This window comes from Emys orbicularis, chromosome 2, assembly GCF_028017835.1.
Source record: "Emys orbicularis isolate rEmyOrb1 chromosome 2, rEmyOrb1.hap1, whole genome shotgun sequence".
In the NCBI taxonomy this organism is placed as follows: domain Eukaryota; kingdom Metazoa; phylum Chordata; order Testudines; family Emydidae; genus Emys; species Emys orbicularis.
The window spans coordinates 96739922-96766516 of NC_088684.1; the positions used below are offsets into that span (position 1 = coordinate 96739922).

Genomic DNA, 26595 nt, shown 5'->3' on the forward strand with positions numbered 1-26595 from the left:
TATTCTGGTCTGGAAAGTAAGTCCCTGCTGGCAGCTTTTTGTACAGGCCAGTGTTCTTAAATATACATGCGCCAGGCATCTTTCTGGACCACTCCGCGTTAATGTCAGTGAAACGCCAACGGTGATCCACAAGTGCCTGAAAAACCATGGAGAAGTATCCCTTCTGATTGATCACAAAGTGGTCTGGTGCCAGAATTGGAATATGCGTGCCATCTATCTTCCCTCAATGGTTAGGGAAACCCATTTCTGCAACACCATCCACAATTTCACGCACACTGCCAAGAGTCACGGTCTTTCACAGCAGGATGCGATTAATGGCCTTGCACACTTGCATTAACACAGGCACAACAGTCGACTTCCCCATTCCAAACTGGTTCCCGAGTCACCAGTTTCCACACTGCGATTGCCACGCGCTTCTCCACTGAGAGGGCAGCTCTCACTCGGGAGTCCTTGCGCGGCAGGGCTGGGGCGAGCTCAGCCCACAGTTCCAGGGCATCCGAAAGTTCTGCAGCCACTGTTCGTCATCTCAGATTTGCATAACGATGCGATCCCACCACTCTGTGCTAGTTGCCCGAGCCCAAAAGTGATGTTCCACTGTGTTCAGTTCCTCTGTGAATGTCAAAAACAATCTAATGTTGCTGCTTTGCATGTGGGACACCACGTCAGGCAATTGTGACTGCCACTGCTGTTATAACTCCACTGCCACTCGCGACGTGCTAATGAGAGCTAGCAGAGCAGTGGAGATCAGTGCAGAATCCATTCCTGCAGATAGATGTGGCGGGGAAAGCAGAAAACAAGGGGCATTGAAAAATGCCGCGAACTGAAGACGGAAGCACATGGAATGCTGGGACAGAAAGCAGTGCATCACGGGGCATTGAACCCTGACCCATATTGGGCCGCGATCCCCTCCGCCTTCCCACAAGACCTAGTGGCAGAAGGGGGAGAGCTGCACTGTGGGATAGCTACCAACACTGCACTGCTCTCACTGGCGATGCAAGTGCCGCAAGTGTGAGCATACTATCCCGCCAGTGGAAGACAAGGTGAACACACAACAGCGGTTTTCTTTAAGCTCTTGGTGAAAAAACTCTTCCAGTGTAGACATAGCCTAAAATTATTGTGAATCATAAACCATTAAAAAAAAGTTTTGAAAAGGTATTTGGGTTAAAGCCTGTCATTACAGATCTGTATGAGAGGATTAGCTGTCTGAGGATGCTTATATTTATTCTTCCACCATCAAGCTTCACCCAGATTTTTCAGAATCTGTAGATAATTTACACTAGGAAAAAAATAGTAAATTTTACTTGCAAAGCCCAATCAAGGACTGACTTTCCCATGACAAAACTTCTTTATAATGCAGTCCCCAAACAATTTTTTCTTGTTTAAAATATTAGTTAGTAAGGAACTATTTTAATGAATAACTCTCTCTTAGGTCTTGCATTTAACACAAGTTCTATGGAAAACTGCCAGTAATTGATTTTAGTACTGCCATATAACAAAGCATTTCTGTAATTAATAACACATTATCTTTAACTTTAAAACATAAAAAAGGTATTTCTTTCAAAATAATGTGCAGAAGCTAATATAAAAGTGTCTTTATGGAAAGCCCAAGCCATCTTTAGCCATCATAATTTCAAAGGGTCTGTAAGATTTACCTATTTCATTCTAAGTTTTCCTGCAATTTTTCCACTTCTGGAAAAGATGATCATATAAAAAGATGATCCTGATATATGTCAGCCACAACGTTACTAGATTATCATGTGTAGCAAGGGCTATAGCATATTTTACCTGATTGTTGCCTGTGAACAAACAGTTTAGGAGCATTAATCTTCAGAGACAACACTCAGAATAATAAAATGTTAATCAAAAATAATTAAGAAAGCGTTCAGGTCCCCACCCTTCCCCCGACCGTATTTGATAAGAAGATTTGAATACATGCAAGTCAAAACTAGCAAAATACAGACAAAAGGTCCTCTTCTGTGAAGATCATCATTAAATGACTGACTTCAATAAATAAGGCTATTTTGAAATTCTACAGAATCCTTTAAACTAGGCAACCTAGTCTTTTTTCTTATCAAATATATGTTTCTGTCCATGATCTCCATCTGAAATTTCTGCAGATTTTTCTTTGTTTTCCTGCTCTTGTTCTTCCTCACTGCCTTCATCTGTAAGTTCCCTATCTCCAGTTTCCTTTTTAGATGTCTCATTTTCCTCTACACCTCCAAAGCTGTCAACTGTGCAGATTCCATAACACATGATGCTGATGACACCCAGTGGCAGACCAAAGAGAAAGCAGCCCAGAAGTGGAGAACTCTTGAATACAGACTGTTGAAATATAATTTGAAGTCAAAAGCACTTTAGGGGATATTTAAGATACCTTACAGCATTTCTTACAAGTTTCACTATATTTATTTCTAAAAACCCTAATAGATGAAATCAATTTTCTTGGAAAAGGTGTAAGAGCCATTATGCCAATGCTGTTTTTAACTTGTGAAAATCTTTGAACCTGAAGAGAAACGGTTTCGCTGGGAAGCTGAAAAGTAGTATAAGAACTATGTATTTTGTAATTTGAAAAGAGGCATGAGAAATTGCTGAGTTAAATATTGAGACCTTAAAAACATACTGAAGTTTGAAACGTACCAGTAGTAGCACCTAATACTAAAGTTGCCTGACACTTCCCGTTAAATGACCCTGTCTTTATTTACTTTGCCAAACTTTAATTGTTTGGGGCTGAAATTTTCAAAGCCAGGTGTATGCTGATTTTTATATATTACTTTTACACACACACACACAATCAGCCTGAGACAGACACTTGGCATTGAAAATATATACATTATATATAAAGAGAGATACAGATATATAAATTTTATCCAAAACAGTTCAGATATTTCTGAGAATGAGGCTAGGGAAAGTAACATTTTTATGTGTTAAAAGAATTCTGGCAATCTTTTCTTTGGAAAGCTCTAGTGCCCCAGGCTTTAGAGCAGGGACTAGATATTTGGCAAGTAGGTGGCCTTTGTGCAGAGATGGTCTTTTAACATCGCCAGGAAAATCTGTCCACATTTGGCCAAGTTGTAAGCCTACCTCAGTTAGTACAAGCTCAGTAGAGACTTGCTAGAGTTTAACAACTAAAATCTCAAAGATTCCATCCTCACTAAGCATGCTCGAGCATGCTCCCAGTTAGTTTTTTTCCAACGTTGGAAGTTATGCAGTAAATGAAGCAGGGGAGAGGAAGAAAAAGGATGGTCTCATGGTTTAGGCCATTGAATGTTGCTTTTGAGAACTGGATTCTATCCCTGCCTCTGACACAGACTTCCTATTTTATGCTAGGCAAGTCATTTAAACCAACTTTTCATGGGTGGGCACTAATTGAGTGTTTCTAATTTTAGAGATATCGGACTTGAGATGTTTGGTATGATTTGAAGAAGTGCGGAGCACTCTCAGCTGCAACTGAACTTGGTGAAGGCTGTGTTTGGAACATATGAAGTGCTACATAATTTTAAATACTCTGGAAATCAGGTCCCAGGTGTCTTAAATCAGGCACTCTAAACTAGTGGGTAGTTTTGACCTTAATCTCTCTGTGCCTCAGTCCCCCATCTGTAAAACGGTGAGAGGAGTTATTTAAGTTAAGAGCCAATGTGGGCACAAGAACAAATGGATATAAAATGGCTATCAACAAGTTTAGGCTTGAAATTAGATGAAGCTTTCAAAACACCAGAGGAGTGAAGTTCTGGAACAGCAATCAAAGAGGAGCAGGGGAGGGAGCAAAAAACCTAACTGGCTTCAAGACTGATAAGCCAGTTGATAAGTTTATGGACAGATTCGTATGAGACTGCCTACGATAACAAGTGACCCATCTCAGGCTGTTAGTAAATATGTCCAACAGCCATCTCAGGCTGTTAGTAAATATGTCCAACGGCCAGAGATGGGACACTAAAGGAGGGCTCTGAATTATTACCGTGAATTCTTTCACAGGTGTCTGGGTGGTGGATCTCGCTGACATGCTCCATAACTGATCACCATATTTGGGGTCGGGAAGGAATCCTCCCCTCCCCTCCCTGCCCCCCCAGGTCAGATTGGCAGAGACTCTTTGGGGTTTTTGCTTTCCTCTGCAGCATGGGGCACAGGTCAATAGAGTAAATGGTGGATTCTCCGTAACTTGAAGTCTTTAAATAGTGATTTAAAGACATCAATAACTCAGCGGTTATGGTCTATTACAGCAGTGGGTGGCGGAGTCAGATGATGTGCAAGAAGTCAGACGATGATCATGATCTTCCCTTCTTATCTTAAAGTTTGAGAGTATCTCACAGGGGTGTTGGGAAGACAGAGTAATTAAAGTTTGTGAAACACTCAAAAACTGTAGTGATGAGCACCATATAAAAGCCTATGCAAAAATTAATAATTTGTCTTCAGAGCAGGGTGCAAATAATATGCAGTAAATATGGCCGGGGGGGGGGGGCGGAAGGGGGGACAGGAAAAAAACCAAAAAACAAAATACTGAATAGCTGCTAATTAAGTGAGCGCAGTCCATGCTGTGCACTGAATCAGGGTTCCTCTGGGGAAAAAAAAAAATAGTATTTGATCATGTAATTAAAGACAGTATCCTGAGGTGTACGCATAAGAGGGATGAATTAAAGTCTCTCAGAGGCAACTTTAATACTGATATTTCCTAATTTTTAAGTGCTTAACTTTGCAACCTTAATATGTTCTTTTAATGTAGTTTTTTGTGTTTAATTTATTATAAGATTTTCTTGCTTGTCTGCAGTGGGGGGAAAATGGTTTTAGCCAAATCTTTCCACCAAGGTCTGTTAACCTTAATTGACCTATAAAAAGAAGGGAAACCTCTCCCAATATGCATACATTTACACAACAGATATTCAGTACCTCATCTGGACCTTTCCTAAGCAAAAAATAAGACTAGTAACCTAAAATACACCTTTAAAACGTCACTAAGTATAGTATTTTCTCCCATTATGCCTTAACTGAATGGACTGACAATAACATTTTTTGTATGTATGAACCTACCTACCTGACAGTGTAGGTAGGTTCCATAACTGTCAGTAAATAGGTTCCAGAAGTGTCAGAAACAAAGCTTTTGAATAGCTTTTGAATCCTCCAGTGCTATGCCTTTTAACTTGACCTTATTCATTTTAATTGACAACAAAAAGGAAACTGTCCATCATATTTCTGACACCAAATATTCAACATTTCAGTACTCTGTAAAATATATTTCAAAACAATTTATAGAATTTTCTTTTATCGTTTGAGGGTATTTTTTTTTTTTAAAATCCAGAATGTGTATAATTACTGGGAATATATTCAGTGACTTTTAAGTACAGGTATTTTTGACTCTTTTTTTAAAAGGCATACAAGTCTTTTTGAACTTGAAAATATGATGCTATTGTACTTTGTATTCCAACTGCATGTGGGGTTTTACTTACCATTACAGTAGACTTGGCATCATAAATTATTCTCTTGATTCGTTGCAGAAACCCATCACCACCTTGTGCCTAAAATTTCAAAGGAAACAGGTATCAAAATAATCAGTGCTGTTCAGTTAAATTTTATAATAAGTTCACATTTTATGTTTCATTTGCCTCCCTAATTTATGCAACCTTTAGTCACTCCAAAAGGCTTTCCCAGTACCTGTTTTTCCCTTGGAAAAGAACAGATATTAGGGGTTGACATTCTTGTACCTCATGATGCTCAGTCATTTTTCAAGTTCTTCCAAAAGTAGATGTTTCAATAATCTCTTGAAAGACTGACATTCTCTCTTCACTCAAAGATCATTTTGCTTTAACTTAACAGTGTCAACTGCTGCAGCAGTACTGGTATTCTTCACCATCTCCTCTACCACATACTGATATTGATTACTTACCAGTTCAACTAACTTATCAATACAGAGCCACTCACTTTTCATTCCCCCTCTGGAAGATTGATCATCATTCATGCTTATAGGCCATATGCATGCTTCCTCAAGGATTTAAACCTTGAGTATAACGTTATAAGAAGTTGAGATGCCCAGACTTCACCCCCTGGTTCCTTCCACTAAATCAATTTGCAAAAGAAACTCTGAAGAAGTGGAAAGGAAGGTAGAGAGCATGAATCTATGTGTAGCAGTCTAAGAAGTAACCTCTTCTTCCTCTGAGTATTTTCAGTGAATTTCACAAGAGTGGAAACTAACATTAACAACCATTGAACAAGTTGGGTCTGATGACAGCTATTTAAATAGAGATTGGCAGTCTGCTCCCCTGAACTCAACATCTGATAGCCACCAAGATAGGGCCTGTAATTAGAGCTGGTCAGAAATTTTCTGTTGGAATGATTTTCTGATGGAAAATAGTTTCCACAAAATTGAAATTTTCCATGGGAGTGGAGTCTAAGAATTACATATTTCGAATTAGAAAACATTAAACTACAATTCTAAGTAAACATGACACAGGAAAGTAAGGATGACCTAGAGAGGAGTAGTGGCCACAGCTTATTAAATAAACATACGCCTAAAGTTCAGATCTGGGAGGGAATATATGTAAATCCAACAGTAACTGCTTTTTCAGGGGTATACAAAGCAGTGCCAAGGACACATGCACAATTTAGGAATGTGGATATATAATGAGAATACACTAAGGAGAACCAGACAGGTAATGCACACTTATCTGCATTACAATTAAAAGTGGCCAAATGAATTTTTCTGCTTTTAACTGTACAGGGAATAAAAGCTAACAGTTGATTAAAAAAAAAAACAGATCAAAGTGGGAGACTTACTTCGACTGTACCATCTAAGATGTTATTAATGAACTGAACCAGGTCTTCGGTACTCTCAATGCGTCTATCTGGTAGAAAATACTGTTGGTTGGAAGTGTTCAATACGACAACAGTGGGGATTGTCAAGTCACTGAAAATGTTAAGTCAAACAGATAAGAAACTCAAAGAACCAATATAAACTAAGAATTTTCAGAGCATTTAACAGGAAGTGCAATATTAAATGTTCTGCTAAAGAACTATACAGAGAAAAGGAAAGTAAATTTTATGTGCCCATCTTGAGATATCCACCTCAAGTCATTCAGACAAAACCACCACTATCTTTATGGTACAGGTGAAAGAGTTGTTTCACTGACCCAATTTAAAAATAATGTACTCCTTAGCATCAATATTTTGATGAGGCTATTGAAGTCTATGCTATTCTATATGTGTTCTTATACTGCATGCATGACCTGACTCCATGAATGCCGTACTGGAAAAATCAGATTTTTGAACCAAATACATACAATATAAACAAAAAGGGGAAAAGCTTACTTTTAATTCCACAGATCTGATGTGTGTTTCAATACTTGTATACCTCATGAGTTTAGGACATTCTTGTGTTAAGCAGTTAAGCAGTAGCTATTCTGCAAAATGCTACAGCAGACATAACCAATTAGTTGAGCTCTCATATAGTAGACAGCCTTGTGTTTCAAAAGCATTATGGCCCCAGTTCAAAAAAGCACTTAACTATATGCATGACTAAGTGTTCTTTAACTGGGGCACACAATTTAAGCCCATATACATGAGCTTTTGCTTGACCAGGAGAGAGTAGTAGCTCTGTTAAACTTCTTAAAATGTCACATATCAACAATGTAATTATATTTATCCTAGATACAAGAGGTGAGCTACAGATGCCTGTTAAAGGCTTCAAACTATTCATGTTACTTTGTCATTATGATTTAACAAATACACAGAACCTTTAATTAGAGACATTTATTGTTACACCAAAACACACCTCAACTCAAAACTTGAAAAGCAAAAAAATAGTAAGTTAAGGAAAAAGTCTCCTACTTCCTTGCCACTTTTACATTGACTATAAACACTGTCAATAACACTCTCTCATGTTATAAGGCTTTCACTCCGACCTCCAAAAGACTCTGAAAAGCAATACATATTCCGATTTCATCAAACTCATACTGTAGCACAAAATCTTAACGGCAACCTCAGATGCTCCTTGTATCAACAGGTTGGCATAGCTGACTGTCACACATTCCACACATTTGGGGCATATTCTACTTTAACATTGATGAGGTCAACCTTCACTATGAAGTTGTAATTAGTGATTCTACAATAAGACTAAAACATTAGTTAAAAGAGCAAATGCTAATTCAATACTTTCCTTTAAAAAACTAGGAAGGAAGCAATTATAAATTCTCTCCAATATAAAGAGATTCCCTGAATATTATAAATTTACATTTTGACATATGAGTGTTTTGGGCATGACAGTAGAATAATTATAAAATTTTGGAGGTTAATCAAAAATGTTAACTAGAAGTTTAAAAGTTCAACCCTAAAACAGTGGAATTTTCTGGACGGCCAGCAAACTGAATTCCACAGAAGGCATATGGTACGTGTCCATGCTCTTCCAACTTTCAAGTGTAAAGCATGGTGATATGCTAAAAACCTAAAACCTGTTACAAAAATGCCAATGAAGAAGACATATATAGCAGGAATTTGAAGTATTTCAACTCTTGGAGAGCTCTGCTGCTTGCAGCATGTGATAATTTCTAAATATGGCTTTCCCCAGAGATTCCTTTTCTCCACTGGGTACTCTTTTTGTTTGTTAAGTGCATCAAGAGGTGTACGCAACAGGAGCCCAGCAACAAAATATAATGTAGTTAGTTGTGTAGAGTGCCAAGTTGCAAATTATCCCCCACACAAAGAATTGTGAAGGAAAAAACAAAAACAGAATAAAAAAAAAGAAAGTCCGCTTTCTACCCACACAACAGTGACAACTCTTGCTACTGTTACACTGAAGCTTAAAATTGTACTTTAGACTAGGAACATTTAATTTTCCATTTAACTGATTTATTTATTTATTTTACCGGCACTCCTTTTTATACTGTCTTTTGAAAAAAATCTACAAAAGTCTGTCCCCGTCAGGAAAATAAGCTGGAGGAAAAACCTAATATCCCCACCACTCCCGCACCCCTTTTTTTGGGGGGGGGGGGAAATAATTTTTTTAAGAGTTATCTATTGCTCCCCTGCTCCATCAGGTTTTTAAGGCCTCCCAACAAACCCTTTCCAATTTTTCCTTGTTTTAGTACTTCTCTATTCCAAAACCTGATGTGTCAAACAACATGTTGGCAGAAGAACTGGATCACACTCCCTTTAAATCATGATGCTGTGGTTAGCCAGTCAGGGTGTGGGGAAGCAATTAACATTAAGCAATTTAAGTGTAGTACTACAGGACTGATTGAGATACCTGTACAGCATATAAGCCATCCAGGGACTAAAAATATCTTGTCCAAAAAACTCAATCGTATGTACTGCAGTAAAAAGCCACCTTTTATATATAAAAATATACAAATATATAAATAACCAGATAGGCTCCCATTTTGCCAAAAGCTGAGCAATTAAAAAAAAAAAGGTACTCTAAAAGATGTTTTGACTTTCAGTGTTGTTGAGCACTTAGAGCTCCCACTGAAGTCAATGGAAACTCTCAGAGGTGTTGAACACCCACAATCAGCATACTAAGTAGTATTCTTCCTACTAAAAAAAATATCGTCCCAAGTTGGTAAGATTCTGACAAAAATCAATCCAACCATCTTTTAAAGGAGACAGACTGCTAACCAGTATAACTCCCTAACGATCATAGTGCAATTCAAGTTGATACACCTAATCCTAACATAAAGCATAAAAATACTATAACAATCTCCCACCCCTGGAAAAAAAGTGATTTTTCAAGCATTATACAAATATGCTATCCTTTGTGAAGAATGTAAAGATGTTTCTAAATGTTTCCACAGTAGTACAAAACAGCAGGTTACGTGGACCAGAAAGTAGTATCTTACATTTTTACATTGTTCTACTGACTTTCAGTTGCTGCCATCTGGTGGAAAACAGACTGAACTAAAAGTAAAGTGCCCTGGTGCCAGTTCTTAAAGTGTCATAAATATTCTATCTTTATCACTTATATAATGTAGAAAAACATTGTAGTTTATGGTGGAGATTCACAACTTTGAAATATATACATATTTCAGTGTAAAAAAGTCTCAAACGTAATTTGGTCATAACAACTTTCCATACTGGAACTTATACAGATAGGGCACTTTTACAGGGCAGTTGCAATTAACTTTCCCCATCCTCGACTACAAAAGTGAGGGCCTTGATTAATAATTACCCATTATTAGAGTAACTAAAAAAGTGCTGGTTATTTTTAGTGTTATGGGGGCAGAGGGAGGGAAAGGTGCACTAAATGTCATGGGGGGGGGGGAGGGGAGTCCACAAACCGAGTAAACTGTGAAGGAGAGCCTGCAGGACACACAATAGACAGCAACAAAAGGTGGGCAGCAGAAGTTAGTGTGGTGACTGCCACTGTAGGGTGAGGGAGCCCTGTCATGGTTTCCCACAGCTAGTGGAAGTCAGAGGGCATTCCTAAATTCTGCATTAACATGGGTCATGCTACTCCATCCCTTGTAAATACTTAGGAAGGAAGAAGGATCAGATGTCCCTAGAGATTGGCAGGCACAATTACACATGAACCTGTCTCAGGACAGCACTGGGCACTAACACTCAACCAAATAATACAGATACTTGAAAAGAACATTCAGGGGAGCAGAGAAAGGTTGATAGGGCTCTTGATCTCTTTCTTCCCTCCTGCTGAAGCTGACTGACCTTACTTCCCTCCCAAGTGCATGAAGAACACTCCCAGGAAGAAATGTGCGATGTAGTCGGTTATGCTTGCCCAGCACAACAGCCCCTCCTGCCCCAGACATCCCATGTTGATCCCTCCCGCCTTAATATTCTTTTACCCCCAATAATCAATCAATCAATCAATCAATCAATCAGGACCACAGTAAGGAGAGTTGTAAGGGTGGACATCAGAAAAATTGCATTAATTTTAATTCCTGAATTCAAATAGTGAACAATATTTATTATATCCCAGTAATTGAAGCCTGCTATGTAATATTTCATTTTATCTCAATCCCTAACTCCTATAATGCTGGTTGTTATTTAAACTCAGCTTTATGTCTCCTGCCCCACACCACAGACATACTTAAAAAAAAAAAAAAAAGAAGAAGAAGCTGTAGTCTGAATTATGTAAAAGGCACTATTTATCAGAACTGTGCCAAATTCACCAAAGGTCTACCTTGGCTGAGGTTCTTGAGGTTGATGGAATCTTCACCAGGGTACCAACATGCCTTGATGCAAAGCAGCTATAATCTTCATCGGGGCTCCACTGAGAATTAAGGGTGCTCCCACTCTATAATCCTAAATTAACATTAAGTCTAAAAATGAGAGCATGGGGAGCCTTGGCTAACCATATGCCTCACATTTCAGGCAATGATGTACAATCATTTTATTTTGCTAGTCACTTCTTTTCCAGAAGAGAGACAAACATGAAATTCAAGTCACCCAAAGAAAGCAACAACCATAAAAAGTGCATCAGTACAGAGAAAAAAAATCCATAAATTCACACTCGTACATATACCTTCTAATGAAATGACCAATGAACATAAATAGATCATGTCAATTCAGCTATCTTTCTTGTCAATGACTTGAATTATTTCTATTATTTCACTGTTTCTTTTGAACTGCATAACATTTGGGAAATATGTTAACTTCTAATAAAATTTGTAGTAGTACAACAAAATGATTTTTAAAAAGTAAGCCTCACCAGGCAGCACTGTCCTAATGGTATATTTGCTACTTAAAGATGTACATAAGGTTTTAATTTACTGTAGTTGTAGTAAAATAGGCAGACGAGGACTTGGAATTCAAGACTAGAAGTTGGCCAAGAGAAAAATGTTGATGCTTCTCTTCTAGTAAGTAAAGTTATAAATACATGGGAGAAAATAAATCTCTTCAAATCTTTTTAGTCTGATAGCTTGAGTGACTGAGGAATGCAGAAGCGGCATCAGCAGAGGGCTTCTTCAAACCAGTAGCATAACTAGTACAAGCACAGAGAATGGAGAATATTCAAGTCAGAATTTACTTACTCCATTAGTAAGCTATTAATATAGTCGTTACCGTCCATATGGCCAAATTGGAAGTTCCTACGGAAGATACAAAGAAACAAGAAGTAAAGCCAATCAATTGTACATTAAAGAAATGAAAATTATAGACTACATCAGTCAAAAATATTCTTCATAAAATATTTCTCTAATAAACATTGAAAAACTATGTAGGGGAGCAGCAACTGCTACAGTCTTCACATTCATGTATTACTATAAAGATGTAAAAGTATGGAATGGTTGCCATATGAGGAGAGATTAATAAGACTGGGACTTTTCAGCTTGGAAAAAAGACAACTAAGGGGGGGATATGATAGAGGTCTATAAAATCATGACTGGTGTGACAAAAGTAAATAAGGAAGTGTTATGTACTCCTTCTCAAAACACAAGAACCTAGGGGTCACCAAATGAAATTAATAGGCAGCAGGTTTAAAACAAACAAAAGGAAGTTTTTTTTTCACACAACACACAGTCAACCTGTGGAACTCCTTGCCAGAGGATGTTGTGAAGGCCAAGACTGTAATAGGGTTCAAAAAAGAACTAGATAAATTCATGGAGGATAAGTCTATCAATGGCTATTAGCCAGGATGGGCAAGGATGGTGTCCCTAGCCTCTGTTTGCCAGACAGGGGATGGATCGTTTGACGATTACCTGTTCTGTTCATTCCCTCTGGGGCACCTGGCATTGGCCACTGTCGGAAGACAGGATACTGGGCTAGATGAACCTCTGGTCTGATCCAGTATGGTCGTTCTTATGTTCTTATGACTAACCTCCTAACTTACAAAACAGCCCACACACATCACCATCCTCAGTTACTACTCTTTGTACCTTACTTTTTTGTCTGATACACTCACTACATGTTCACCTGGCTTAAAAAAAAATTTAAGTCTGCCAATGGGAGAAAAGAACAGAATAGAAGTGAACAAGCACATTCTTTGTTTCTGGATTACATAGGCTATGGTTTCATATAGACACCCGTAGAACCATCATGGCAGCAGGAAGATCAGATAGGGAGAAAAAGTGGTGCAATCAAAGTTAGTAACTAAAAAATAATTTATTTATAAATAAATGCTTGCAAGGAGGTCTCTTTTTTTTCCATTAAGGCTTTTAAAAAAATCTCAAACTAAGTTTCAGTTGACTGACAACAAGAATCATACTTGATTTTGGCAAACTAATAGATTAATTATGGTGAAAGTATTGCCAGGAAAACATTGCAGTTCATAACATTTATGTTGCATAGTTTGCACTCCTGAGATGAGAATGCAATGATTAACGATCCATTAAATCAGTATTTCTCAATCAGGGGGTGACAAAACGCAATTAGGGCAATTACAATCTAAAGCAAAGAAAATCTCGCTCCCCTACACCTCACACACCTTTACTCTTCAAGGTGAAGTATTCTGTCAACCTCTCAAAAGACACAAACAAATAAATTATACAGGAAATGTAAGATGATAAATTTTTTGACTTCAATATAAGGGACTGCCAACCTCAAAAGGTGAGAAACACTACATTAAATGAAGGGCATATAGGGCAGGGAATAAAAGCTATGTTACCATAGTACCATATACACATACCTGTGAAAATGGTCTCTGTAATCTTTAGCGACTTCTTGAATAACAGACTTTAGCCTATTAAAAAAAAACTGTTACAACTATAATAGAGTAAACTTTGGATTTACAAGGTTCAAATAAATAATCATTTGGCTCTTTGAATAAGGAGTGAATGATATCTACACAGCAAAGGAAAAGAGTGACTCTCCTTTCTCACTAAGAAAATTCACCTTCCTCACAAACTGAATAAAGTACCTGTTAAAACGCTATCTTCATTGGACAAGACATAATTAAATTATCTCTACTGCCACCAGCAAATGTACCATAACAACCTCCAAGAAAATCCCAATAAATGTTACAATTTAGCACAAAAAGAATGTAAGAACATAATCATTTTTAATAAATGAGTGACTCCTGAAAAAGTCATGGTTGCCTAAAGGGTGATGAGTCCTCAATTTCCTTAGCAAATTATTACCCAGCTGGATAAAAGGCATTCCTTCAAATGGATCACCAACACTTTATTTTAATGGTACAAATGACTAAACTTACTGATCTCTTTTTAAATATGTGACTATCAGTACAGAGTTGAAGATCAATCTTTAAAAACATGTTTTTAAAAATCAAAAGCAACATCATAATTGGGTGACCTCTAGCTTTCTTTTCTAACTTTTAAATATTTAAAATTTAATTTAATACAATCGTAACATCTTATTTGCATGAAGATCACAGGATCCTGGACTCTGTACTGCCAAGATACTTCTTATAAAAGGCCCAATTTTCACCTGCAGTTGAACCTGCAAAATCCTATATTTGCATTTCAAATCTACATAAATGAATGCACAATTAACCTTTTTTAATTGCCTGTGCACAATTGGGGAGGATTATGGTATTTCCTGTAGCTCTTAATGAATCAAGTAGTCATATATGCTTCAGTGGGGCCACTCATTGAGTAAGGTCTACAGAATCAGGTCTTCGGTTAGTCTAGCATTTTCAGAAAATGTGCAAATATCAGAGCAGTTCAACTCTCACTTTGTGAACATTTAAAACAGCTTCAAGAATTTGAATATTCCTTTCCAATATGAGATAAACTAGTAAAGATAAAGCTTGTTGCCATTCTAATATCCAAACCAGCACAAATTCTTTACTTTTCGCAGTGAGTGTCAATACTACTGTACCTGGTATGCTCAGCTGAAGAGTTTTTGTCATCAATAATCGCAATAGCCACAAGTTTTCCTAAAATACGGAATAAGATATCTAAATTCATCATATTGCTCTTGCAAGGGAATCTTCTTATTTTGTTTTATTATTATTACCACCTCACATTCTCCAACTCTCAGATCATAGAAACATTCAGTTTTGAAAACAATTACCCAAATTTGGGGGTGTACAAAGATCCCTTCTCAACTGTCCCAAAGAAGCTATACAAACATCTGATTACATACATCAGTTTGTACTAATCTATTGAAAATAAATTAAATGTGTCTGAATGCCAGATTAACATGACTATGGGAAAAAATAAAGAGGGGAAATTAAGTTTTTTCCAGTGTGTCTGTTCACAACTCCACAAAGTTAGTATACATGGGTACTGCAACCACCAGAGCTCTGCCATTTTAAAAGTTCAAAACGTTATTTGTATCAATTCATTAACCACTGTTGTGACTTGATTTGTTTAATTAAAAACTTTGAGTATTATTCTTTACAACTTGCATGAAGAAATGTTAGAATTTTATTTGAATTCTTGGCTGTGCCACCAGGTCAGAAAAATAGCTTCTTATATGGTTCGTAGTCCACTGTCAGAAGAACTTCACTTTCAAATGACCCTGCGCACAGATTTATTCAATAATCATGTAGAATGTAATGGAGACCAAATATCTGAATGTACCGGTCTTTGCTCAGATTAGTTCGTGTAAGTTTTGAAGCACCATTGGATTGTTTATATTTAGGTCAAATTATCTGCTATGTTGGGCAAACTCAGCAAAGGGAGTAAGAAATGCCTCAAGTTTTGACTGAATTTTCTTCAAGTCACTCCTCCCCCTGTGTTAGGAAAGTAGAGTTTTCCCACAGTGGAATGAGCAGTGGATTGGCCACCTAAAATCTCAAGATCTAGGCAAACAACATAGTGCTGCTTATCAACCCCAGCCTCCAAAGGTCCAATACGTCCCTACTGATTGCTGCTGCCCCTGAACTGCACCCCAGGCAAGGAGATTCATGTAGAGGGAGAACCCACATAAGATGGATAATATTGACAATGTCAATATTCTCTTGTTCAGGGAATCCTTGAAGGGTTCTGAGAATGAGGAAAGAGATAATGCAACTTCCACAGCTCCTCCCCGTTCCATTTCTCCATGGTGCAGTTGCAGAGGGATTTCTCTGAGGTTGGGAGAAGGACTAAAAATGTGATGGGGGTGGGGACTGTCTCCCATCACCTTCCATGCTCCCACCCCAAACCCGCTTGCCCTTGTTCCCTTTAGACCTTAACATATTAACATCTCAAAGCCTCTTTATTAGAGAACACTTCTCTCAAGTGCTTTTGAGGTTTCTAGAGAAGTGTGGATGAATTCACAAGTCTCATTGTGGGCAAGATATTCCTTCATAAAAATATTGGACACAACTTGTAGATATGTATTCTTTATCGCATTGACAAAGTCAACTAATGTCTTTTACTATTTCCCAAAATAATCACTGTTATAACCAATAGGATTTGCTAATACTGATGATGGAACTGAAACTATACTTAAAAGATGGGCCGGCACTTTTATACATTTCTATTTATATACAGAAACTGCTATACACATTCATAATGATCTAAATTAGTGGACATTTTACCTTCTTGAATTTGAAAAAAGTCAGTGTTTTGGTGTATAAAGGAGATGCCTAAATTTTCAGAGGAAGATAGTGATTTTGGGTGTTCAACTTGAGAGATCTTAAAAGGGGGTTGATTTTCACTTTCTGAAAATCAGGCTCCTTCAAGCCATCTCAAGTTTGGTATCTACAGTTACCACTGAAAATTTACACTGTAGATGTACAACTACACTCATGTATCTATTTTAAACACTAGCTGTAATCCTGTACCTCTCAGATGTATAGGATAACAGATTATTCTTCTCAACTGAAATTCCACAAACCAAATACATTTTTATTTGAAAAAAGTACCTCCATGAATACCCATTATTTTTTCTCCTATCTGACCCCCACACAACTCAACACAATTGAGCCAATCTAGGTTTGTAATGCTCCTTAAATATACATCACAAAACTCTCATACATACATACATACATGTTCACAAGACTCTTGAAGGGCAATCTACACAACACCAATGAAACATAGTTTAGTCTAATCTCAACCTTGTAGTCTACTCAGTTTCGCTGAGCAGTACAGAATTGGCAACACTGTACTGTGTGTATTTTGGAGCTAAAAATAAGCGCTTCATCCAAAGTCCATTGAAGACAAAGGAAAGACTTACACTGACTTCAATGGGTTTGGATTAGTTCCTAAATGCAGTTTTTCCTAAAATAAAGAGCAACACATCCAGATTTCCTGCAGAGTTTAGTCAGGAATCATGCATGCTTTCTATGATCTTTCTAGAAGGATGAAATTTGATTTAACTCAGCCCAAATGTGATTAGATATTACAGTATATGTACTGAGGTCCACATGAAATTTTTAGTATACTAAATCAACTGGGAAGTATGAGCCTTAAATCTGAATGTAATTTCTTTTGGAGGCTTAAAAATCATTTTTTATTCCATTTTGTTTGTGGCTTCAGTAAATATTGTAAATAACTTGAAGGTGGGAGCATCTTACCTGTATCTCCAAGTTCATAGAGTGTAAACCCATCTACATTAAGATACCCTTGGAATCTCTCTCGGTTTATCCAAGATGATAGATCACCATCTTCATATTCTACCAAGTGAGAGAATTGAGAAAAATGGAGAATATTAACACCAACAATGCAGTAAGAAAATTGCTAAATGGTTAGGATGGACAGTAAGAGCAGAAATATATGGCTGTATAAGGTAATACTCTACCTTCCACTTCTGGAGATATGGGTTAAAATCTTAAGTGGAAAAAAAAGTTTGGTGATTTCATACATTCCTCAAATGTTTAGAAAGGGCATGACTGACAGCATATTCTTCAGAAAAGCCCAGAGGGAGAGTAAAAGGAAAGCAACACAGTTCTAGCAAAAGGCAGACCACTGATTGTGTGTATTAAATTGTAAATATGGAATTTTCTTCACTTTAATGTTTTAAGTACTTTAGCTGCAAATAAAACTGGCAATTTTTGGTGACTTTTAAAGACTGTTTTCTCAAACCACAAAATCTATTTTTTTATATATCCACGATACTATTGATTTCAAAAGACAATTATGATGCAACAAGTTGGCAAAAAGGAATGGTTAACATCCTCTAAAATTTAGAAATGAAATTACAGAATAAAGCAGTAAGGACACAAAAGGAAACAAAGCTGTTAACCTAATATGGACTTAAAATACAATAAAATGTCCTGTATGCCGGCAGATGCAACCACCACCACATGTTGAGCTGATCAACAGATGTTTGGATACAATCACATAGAATGAGTCATATTGGGAAACTCTAATGTCAACTATTAAGAGGTTAATGCTTCCAGATATGACTAATCAAATATTTGTTATAGCGTGAAGGGTACAGCTAACTTGAAATTTTAAAAATAGCCCATTCTTGAGTTAATGAAGCACCCTTCATTTCCTATATCAACTCTCAAAAGTTCTTTATGCTGAAACATGCTTCCCTCCTTTCTTGTTTGTTCAGATAACAAAACAGAACAATGGCATAACAGTATTATAACAAACTTTTAAAGTGAATTCATTATGGAAAATGAATTTCTTTACTAGCAAATAGTTGCTCTTGAGTCTTTGAATCCCTTTTTTTTTAAGCTTAAATAGTATTAATGTAAGGGTTTTAAACATTGAAACAGGTTTTAATTGATAAAACAATAGCAAGTAAACATTAGCCCTTCTAGGACTGTCATTTTCCAGAGGACCCAATAAATGAATAGCTAGGAGGATATATGATACTTTTATGCCCACTATCTCACTCAAATGGGTTTATAGCAGAACTACAAATTCATTGAGGGGGTAGTGTGGTCTAGTGATCAGGATGCTAAACTAGGAACCAGGAGGTATGGGTTTATTCCTGGCCCAGACATTAAACCGTTATGTGACCCTGGACAATTCACTTTACTACAGTAGAACCCCGTTTATCCAACCCTTCGTTATCCAGCTCTCTGTATTAACTAAAAACCAGCGCACACAGGTCCAGAAGCAGGCAATATCTCTGTTGGTTTTATTCCATTTATTCCATCTAGATAGAGCTGCTGCCTTGCACTTTTCCATTCTCCGGATTATCTGAATTTTTGATGATCTGATCTGGCTCTGGTCCCAGTTAGATTGGATAAATAGGTTTCTGCTGTTCTTGGTGAGTGTTTCCCCTCTCATCCTTTATCACCTCTATTTAGATTATGAGCTCTTTGGGGCAAGGACTATTTCTTAATGTTTGTATAACACACCTAGCACAATGGTACCCTGATCTTAGCTGAGGTCTATAGGTGTAAATGTAATACAAATAAATCATAATCATTAATTATTTAGGCACATTTATCAATCAATAAATCAGATTTAAATGAAGTGATAGTCCTATTGCACAACTTTCTGGCCTCTATATTAAAATTGCTTTTATTATATCAATGTATTTTCTTTAAGAAACATGAGACATCATGACTTGAGTAAAATTTACTAAGACCGTCAACTGTGACAGGAGCTCCATGCAGATGGACCCTACCACCTATGCAGAGACCCACTGATGTTTGGCACAAATATCTGCATGAAACTCCTTGAACAATTGGGTTTAACTGTAGACATTAAGTAACTAGTACTTTTTAGCTTTGCTTTTATTTCTGTTCTTGTGATTCTAAAGTTTTTCTTTTGCTTTGTGGCAAAGGCACAACAGAGCCTATTTTTAACTAAATGGGACAAGGAACAAAAATCATTTTATGAATAGGCCCCTACAACAAATGCTATTTTATTTACACTAGATTAAGGTAAAATATAGCCTAATAGAGAGGGCATTTTAGGAGTATTTTGTTTGTTTTCCTATCTTGTTATTCTGTGAGGTAGGAAGACTCAAAGAATTGCATAGGGAATTGAAGAAAATCTAACCCCGGATACTTATTGTTTAGATTTTTTTGAGAATACCTACTGGATAATGAAAAATGACACTTTAAAGCAGATATGAAATGCGTATGTTGCTAACCTATCTAGAATTCAATAATGAGAATTTATTGTAAAGTAATTAAAAGTAAACCTGTCACAAGACAGAAATCTATTTTTTAAAGAAGTTGATTTTGGATTTCTTTAACCATTCACACTTTTGTCTAAACATTCTTTTTATACAAATCAGAAGTTGTTTTTGAAAATATTTCACTGATATATTTCCATGTGGCCATTCATCTGGTCTACACTGTGTTCTGGTGCTTTATCAACACACATTGAAAAAAAGCATCTTAGTACTAAAATTATATGTTTCAACAATTTTTTATTTCTGTTCTGACAGCAGCAAATGATAAGATTAACCCAGTGCAGTTTAAACTTGTAAAGTTTCGGTTTTGGTTTCCATTCTCAAGCAGGTTTCTGGGGAAATCCAACCTCCAAGTCTAAGACAAAACAAGCATACATAGACAGACTATTTCATTTGGGAGGAGGCAAAGCATCGAGGCAAGCAAAAGATTTTCATTATCCTCATCAGAAATGTCTTATTTCAATCTACTATCAATCTTATGGTAAGTGAATATTTAAATTTTTACTTTGCCAGTATGAGATAGTGAAATAAAAAAAAAATATATATAATTTTATGTTTCTGATTAAAATGAAAAAAGATAAGTGTGGTCCTTTCTATGTGTCAGTCTAGGTATCTAACTTTAAAAAAATGTAGGTAATATTTTTCCATTTAAAATTTCAAAATTAAGTTGACAGTTGTCAAGACCATCTGCTAAAAACAATTAACACATTTTAAGCAACCGAGTAAGGAAAAATGTTTTCTGATTTTTGTTTGTTTGATTTAAATAAACCCGAGCGCTATTAGGAAAAATGTCAGGTTAAGTGGATGCACAAATGTCATACAATCCACTTGTTTTATTCATAATTTTATGCTTTTTTAGGCTAACTTCTCAAATGCATAACAGAAAAAGCATGGATATAACTATTAAATTCAAGCTGCCAAGTCAAATAATGGAAATACAGCTCAAGAGTGAAGATCAACAATTAATAGACACTTTGAAGAGGATTCACTTTAGTCTTCCTTGTGGTATCCAACAAAGGGAGACCACAATCACTGATAGAAGACTGCTGTCTTATATATTTTTAATCAACAGAGTGACTAGAGTGGATATATGGACATCTGCTCATTTAGTCAAAATAATTTTCCTGCAGATATCAGAGGCATTACGTTCTTCCACCACTGGAAACAAGTCTATGAAACTAACCATTATTAACCACCAAACTAGGCCATGCACTTTTCAAAAAGTGATAAAATACACTGGCACAGTGGCAAGAAAAGCAGTGAAATAAAAACAGGGTACGGGAAACAGGGCAAGTGTGCAAATTAAGTTTTAGGAGTTCGGACTTGAACTAGTTATCACATACCCTTTCCAAAATTCAGACAACCATAGTTAATACCATTGAGGATGGCAACAACTTTATCTAGAACAATCTGGAGGAAACGTTCATGGAAACTAGCAGTGGCAATGTCTCTTGAATAAAAGCCTAAAGAATTCTGAATAAAATCTGTGTGCAGACACCCTCAAATTATTTAATGTATATTATAAAACACTTTCCATTTCATAGCACTTCTGCTCCTTCCTATTTTTATGTAAATAACTGACGTTATTTTGTAATGTGAAATTTCTAACTTTTTTCCAATGTTTACAAAAATAAATGTTTTTAAAAATATAGCTAAAAAGTGTAAATCTGTTCTCTTTCCTGTATATTTTTTAAATTTATTAAAGAAATGTTACCATACTAGTTGTTTTGCAACACAAGTTGGTCTCACATATGAAAACTATTTACTTTTCACAACCCCCCACAATTGTAGAATATGTCATTAAGTCTAGTGGCTTGTCACAGAAAGTTATAGATGTCAGTCTGGCCATGGTGGGGGAGCAGGGGGACTAACGTATTTTACAGAAAGACATTCCAAGTCACTGTTTAACACCATTTACGTGTACAGAAAGACGTTAATATTGATAAAAATAGAAATATAATTTATTCTTCTAATTATAGGTTATTACAATCATTTGACTTTGCTGAATTTACAAAGATTCATATATGTGAAAATAATTGTTACTAGTAGAATATGACTGCTCACATGCTTTCTTTTGATTACTTAATGAAATGAAAATTTCAAGTTAATTAAGGAAAATCCTAAATCTCTTTCTGTGAACCAGTGACAGGCACCTAGTGTCGAAGAGGATGACACTTCCTTAGCCATAAAACCATATTTATTACCTCCAAGCATGTTTACATAGAGTACATGATGTAGCTTGAAAACTCCTATTTTGCTTTAAGATTCTAAAGTATTTTCTTAAATACATCCTTAAAAACATAGTAAATAAGTGTCAGTTACTTCAGCTAGTTCTTTGTATAGAATATTTGATAGGAGTCTTAAATTATAAACGGAAGGTGGTAAATCTAGAAACCACGTCATCTCAAAGAACAGAACACCTCCCCCTTGTGCAAGACATCAACGTAGTACAGACATGATTGTTATCTCAAGAAAACAAACTTTGTAAGATGTTTACATTTTAGAGAGATACCTGATTGTGTAAAAGAATGTGGGGATGTTCTTTATTTAGGATATTCAAAAGATGAGAGATCCTTAGGATGTGTTTTCAGAGCTATAACCTAACCCCCTCCCCTCCCCCCTTTGCAAAGAAAAATCTGTAGTTTAAACCCACACAAAGAATTCTAGAAATATCCTTGTTGAAACTGATTTATTTAATAAACACTCTGAAGTCTTCATTCTTCAAAAGTTAAGGAAAACATTTATCGATGGGAAGTATTTTGCAGAATATATTGGTTCCTTCAACACAGAGATGAAAGCCTTTGTTTTCCCTCAAATGATTCAGATGGCAAAAGCTTCATCTGAGATGTATATCTGTGAATATTTTGTATCTACAGTAGAACCTCAGAGTTATGAACTGACCGGTCAACCATACACCTCATTTGGAACCGGAGGTATGCAATCAGGCAGCAGAGCCAGAAAAGAAAAAGAAAAAAGCAAATACTGTACAGTACAGTACTATGTTAAATGTAAACTACGAAAAAAAATAAAGGGAAAGTTTAAAAAAAGATTTGACAAAATAAGGAAACCATTTCTGTACTTGTTTCATTTAAATTAAGATGTTAAAAATCAGCATTTTCTTCTGCATAGTAAAATTTCAAAGCTGTATTAAGTATTAAGTCAATGTTCAGTTGCAAACTTTTGAAAGAACAACCATAACGTTTGTTCTTAGTTATAAACATTTCAGAGTTATGAACAACCTCCATTCCTGAGGTTCTACTGCAAATGCAAGGGGAGAGCCAGACCTCTGCCCTGACCTCCCCCCAAAACCCAGACTTCTGCCCTGCACCTCCCCCCAACACCCAGCCTTCTGTCCTGCACCTCCACACACACCCCAGCCCTCTGCCGACCTCAAGTCGCCCCCAACACCCAGCCTTCTGCCCTGCACCTCCACACACACCCCAGCCCTCTGCCCTGATCTCGAGTTGCCCCCAACACCCAGCCTTCTGCCCTGCACCTCCACACCCCCCCCAGCCCTCTGCCCTGACCTCCCCCCAACACCCAGCCTTCTGCCCTGCACCTCCCCCCAACACCTGCCTTCTGCCCTGCACCTCCACACACACCCCAGCACTCTGCCCTGACCTCAAGTCGCCCCCAACACCCAGCCTTCTGCCCTGCACCTCCACACACACCTCAGCCCTCTGCCCTGAAGCCCCCCATCCCCCCACCCCTCTGCCCTGACCTCAAGTCGCCCCCAACACCCAGTCTTCTGCCCTACACCTCCACACCCACCCAGCCCTCGGCCCTGAACCCCCCCCCCACACACACACACACACCCAGCCTTCTGCCCTGCACCTCCACACACTCCCCAGACTTATAGAGAGAGACCTTCTAAAAAACATTAACATGTATTACCGGCACGCAAAACCTTAAATTAAAGTGAATAAATGAAGACTCGGCACACCACTTCTGAAAGGTTGCCTACCCCTGCTGTAACCTTTGGCATAGATAGATGTTCTAACAGTTATCCTCAGAGTTTGGGGAACTCAGACTAGCTTACTCAATGGTAAAAGTTGGAGCTTAACAGTAAATACCTGCAGAAACATGGAAACAATAACCGTAAACCAGCTTAAGCAAGAAGTGATGGGTATGATAATGAGTTAAAGTGGTATTAATATGTATTAATAGGTTAACCTCAGGATAAGTACACCTCAATATTATGTGAGTGAAAAGAATAAATTTGGGCATGGAGGAATGAGCAATAGCATAAAATATTCAATATGGTGCTCAGGCCCTATAATAGGGCATACCACCATGTGGAGAGGAGTCTTTTAGCTTTTGGCTGCTTTCCATCATTCAACCCTTCAGCTCTACTATTAATCTTGGGTAGTGAGTAACCGGAATCATTGGACTCATTTGGCATGCCAGTAATCTACCTGTAACATGCAAGAGTACATTCAAGCAAAAAATGCAAAGCCAAATTTCAGTTGCTTCCATCTTTACTTCATTTATCGCAGCTGAACAAAATTCTCACTCCTGTTCCATTAAAAAATAAATCAGACAGAGATCTAACAACAGCAATTCTCCCTTTCTCTCCTTCACAAAGAAAAGATTATCCAATATAAACCTGGTCAATCTTTTTAAATATTTTCCTTCAAAAAGAATGCCTGTGTTTTGATTTCCCTCAAATATACTTTGAGTATTTTGCCTGTAGGTGAACAGTGCACACTTGTACTTACCATCATATACAAAGTAAGTTCCATCTTTGAAGACCACAACAGCAGGCAATTCAGGAAGTGTCACATACTAAAAGAGTGAGAGATGACTTTTAATCATCCCATAGATGATTAAGACAGGCATTTTAACTGCACAAACCTTAAACTCACCAGTCTGAAGTAAAAAAACCTCAAATAATTAAACAGGACACTTAAATATTCTCTCAGCTTTGTTTCTAACATAGAAGCTTAGAAACATACTCCCTCACTTCCTCTTTTAACGATTTTATCTTTTTTCCATTCCAACTTTAAAAAAACAACAACACTGATTTTATGTGGAGATTACATTTTTGTTTAGCTTTCCAGTCTCCTAATTTATATTAGTAGTTTCTCCAGCACTAGGAACTATATTTCTTACTCAAAAGCTGATGCATTCAGTGAAGAGAAAACAAAAGGCTTTTGTATATCACATTAAAAAAATGTTTTAGGAGGACGAGGTTAGTTTCTTGACAACTACAGTTGTGGATTTTTAACAAGACAAGTATTTTAAATCTCTATCTCCCCCACACACAGGTGGCAATTTTAAAACAAGAAACATTTTCAGAATAAAAATGATGATATTCTTCTATCATACCTGAGAATGTTAGAAACCTGATTCTTTTTTGGTTTGTTTTACACTTCTTGGCCCCATTCTCTGTGCCCCAGGAAGCTCCACAAAGGGCAGAGGTGACTAAGGCTGTCTGGGGGCTGGTTTGGTCTCTGGCATAAATTACATCAGACTCATAAATCAGAGCTACCAGCTTTAACTCTACCTTCACTACCCTGCTCTAGAGCAGAGGTGGGAGTTGTGAAATAAAATAACGTACAATAATGAATTAGTGCCAGTGGACAGGGTTAAAGTTTGCGTGAGCACCTTAAGTGAGAATTACATAAAATTTACACTGACTTGTTTTACAATTTGCTTATTTTCCTGTAGGATATTTTAAAAATACTATAGCTACTTAGCTCTTCTGCAGTATACTTGTGATCAAAATATCTCATAGGGCTTGGCTTTGCAAATGTTAAACCTCAAAGCACTTGTGACTATATTGTGAAGTACGTACAACTACAGCAAAAGAAGGTTAGGCTCTTAACTAAATAACCTAATTTTCAAAAGTGCCATCCACCAATAAATTCTACTGAGGCTGATAAAAACTGCAGATGCTCAGCACCTCCAAAATTCAAGCCATAGGTAAATAAATATAGATTTAGAAACCTAACTTTAAAGAACATTTTTTGAAAATCTTGGACAAATGACTTATCAAAGTTGTTACAGCGAGTCAGTGGAAGAACCAATAATATATACACAGTCTCCGGACTCTAGCCTCTAGACAACGCTTCCCTTATAATGTTAGGAAAATAGTGATGTCATGTGTTTTTTCTAGCATCTTGTTTTTACAATCAATTTTATTGTAGCAATAGGCTCGGTAGGCTTTAAACAGCTGTTTTATGAAAAATAATGCATTTATTAAAGTTACGGGATTTTTCAAGTCATGCAATCTCAAGTCATTTAGCATTGCAGACATAACCCCTTGACAAAACCACACCATTAAACGGATATGTTTTTTATACACTTCTCTATGCTAGTAAAGTAGTATAACATTCAAATCCCATTCCCTAGTATCAAGAACATAAAACTGTCCTTTCCCAGCTACAAACGCATGAGACTTCCCACATCTCAACTCCACCTCGGGAAATCTGATTAGCACATTTTGGCTTCCTCAAAGATTCTGGGGTTTGTCACTGGGACTAAGACAGCTCAGTTAATGAGGGACAACTGGGTATGAGAATTGGGCTTTTGCACCTGTTTCTTGGTACTTTGAAGCATCTTGGGAACCCATTTCTGGGCTGGAGTTTGGGATGAGAGTTCCTCCTGTCCTTTCCATTCCAGGGACCCTTTTTCCTCCCAAAAAATCTGCTATATGCACAATTTATTGCTATGTGCTATACGCACATTCCCACTAAAGGAGAAAGCATGCACAGATACTTTTCAGCA

General features: G+C 37.1%; 1 protein-coding gene across 2 annotated transcripts in view; it reads right to left on the bottom strand.

Annotated features, from left to right (window-relative positions):
• Positions 1 to 1756: 1756 nt before the first annotated feature.
• TMX3 (thioredoxin related transmembrane protein 3) overlaps positions 1757 to 26595 on the bottom strand; it is a 48280-nt gene continuing 23441 nt past the window's right edge. The window contains exons 9-16 of one of the 2 annotated variants that reach the window (XM_065398917.1): positions 24585 to 24651; positions 17336 to 17434; positions 14707 to 14764; positions 13556 to 13609; positions 11964 to 12020; positions 6763 to 6892; positions 5439 to 5507; positions 1757 to 2322 (exon numbers count right to left, since the gene is read on the bottom strand). In XM_065398917.1, the coding sequence (XP_065254989.1) occupies positions 2056 to 2322; positions 5439 to 5507; positions 6763 to 6892; positions 11964 to 12020; positions 13556 to 13609; positions 14707 to 14764; positions 17336 to 17434; positions 24585 to 24651 (801 nt within the window). In that variant the 3' untranslated portion in view covers positions 1757 to 2055. Of the gene's footprint in view, positions 2323 to 5438; positions 5508 to 6762; positions 6893 to 11963; positions 12021 to 13555; positions 13610 to 14706; positions 14765 to 17335; positions 17435 to 20087; positions 20222 to 24584; positions 24652 to 26595 lie in introns of those variants that run through there. The other variant, XM_065398918.1, reaches the window with a different exon arrangement.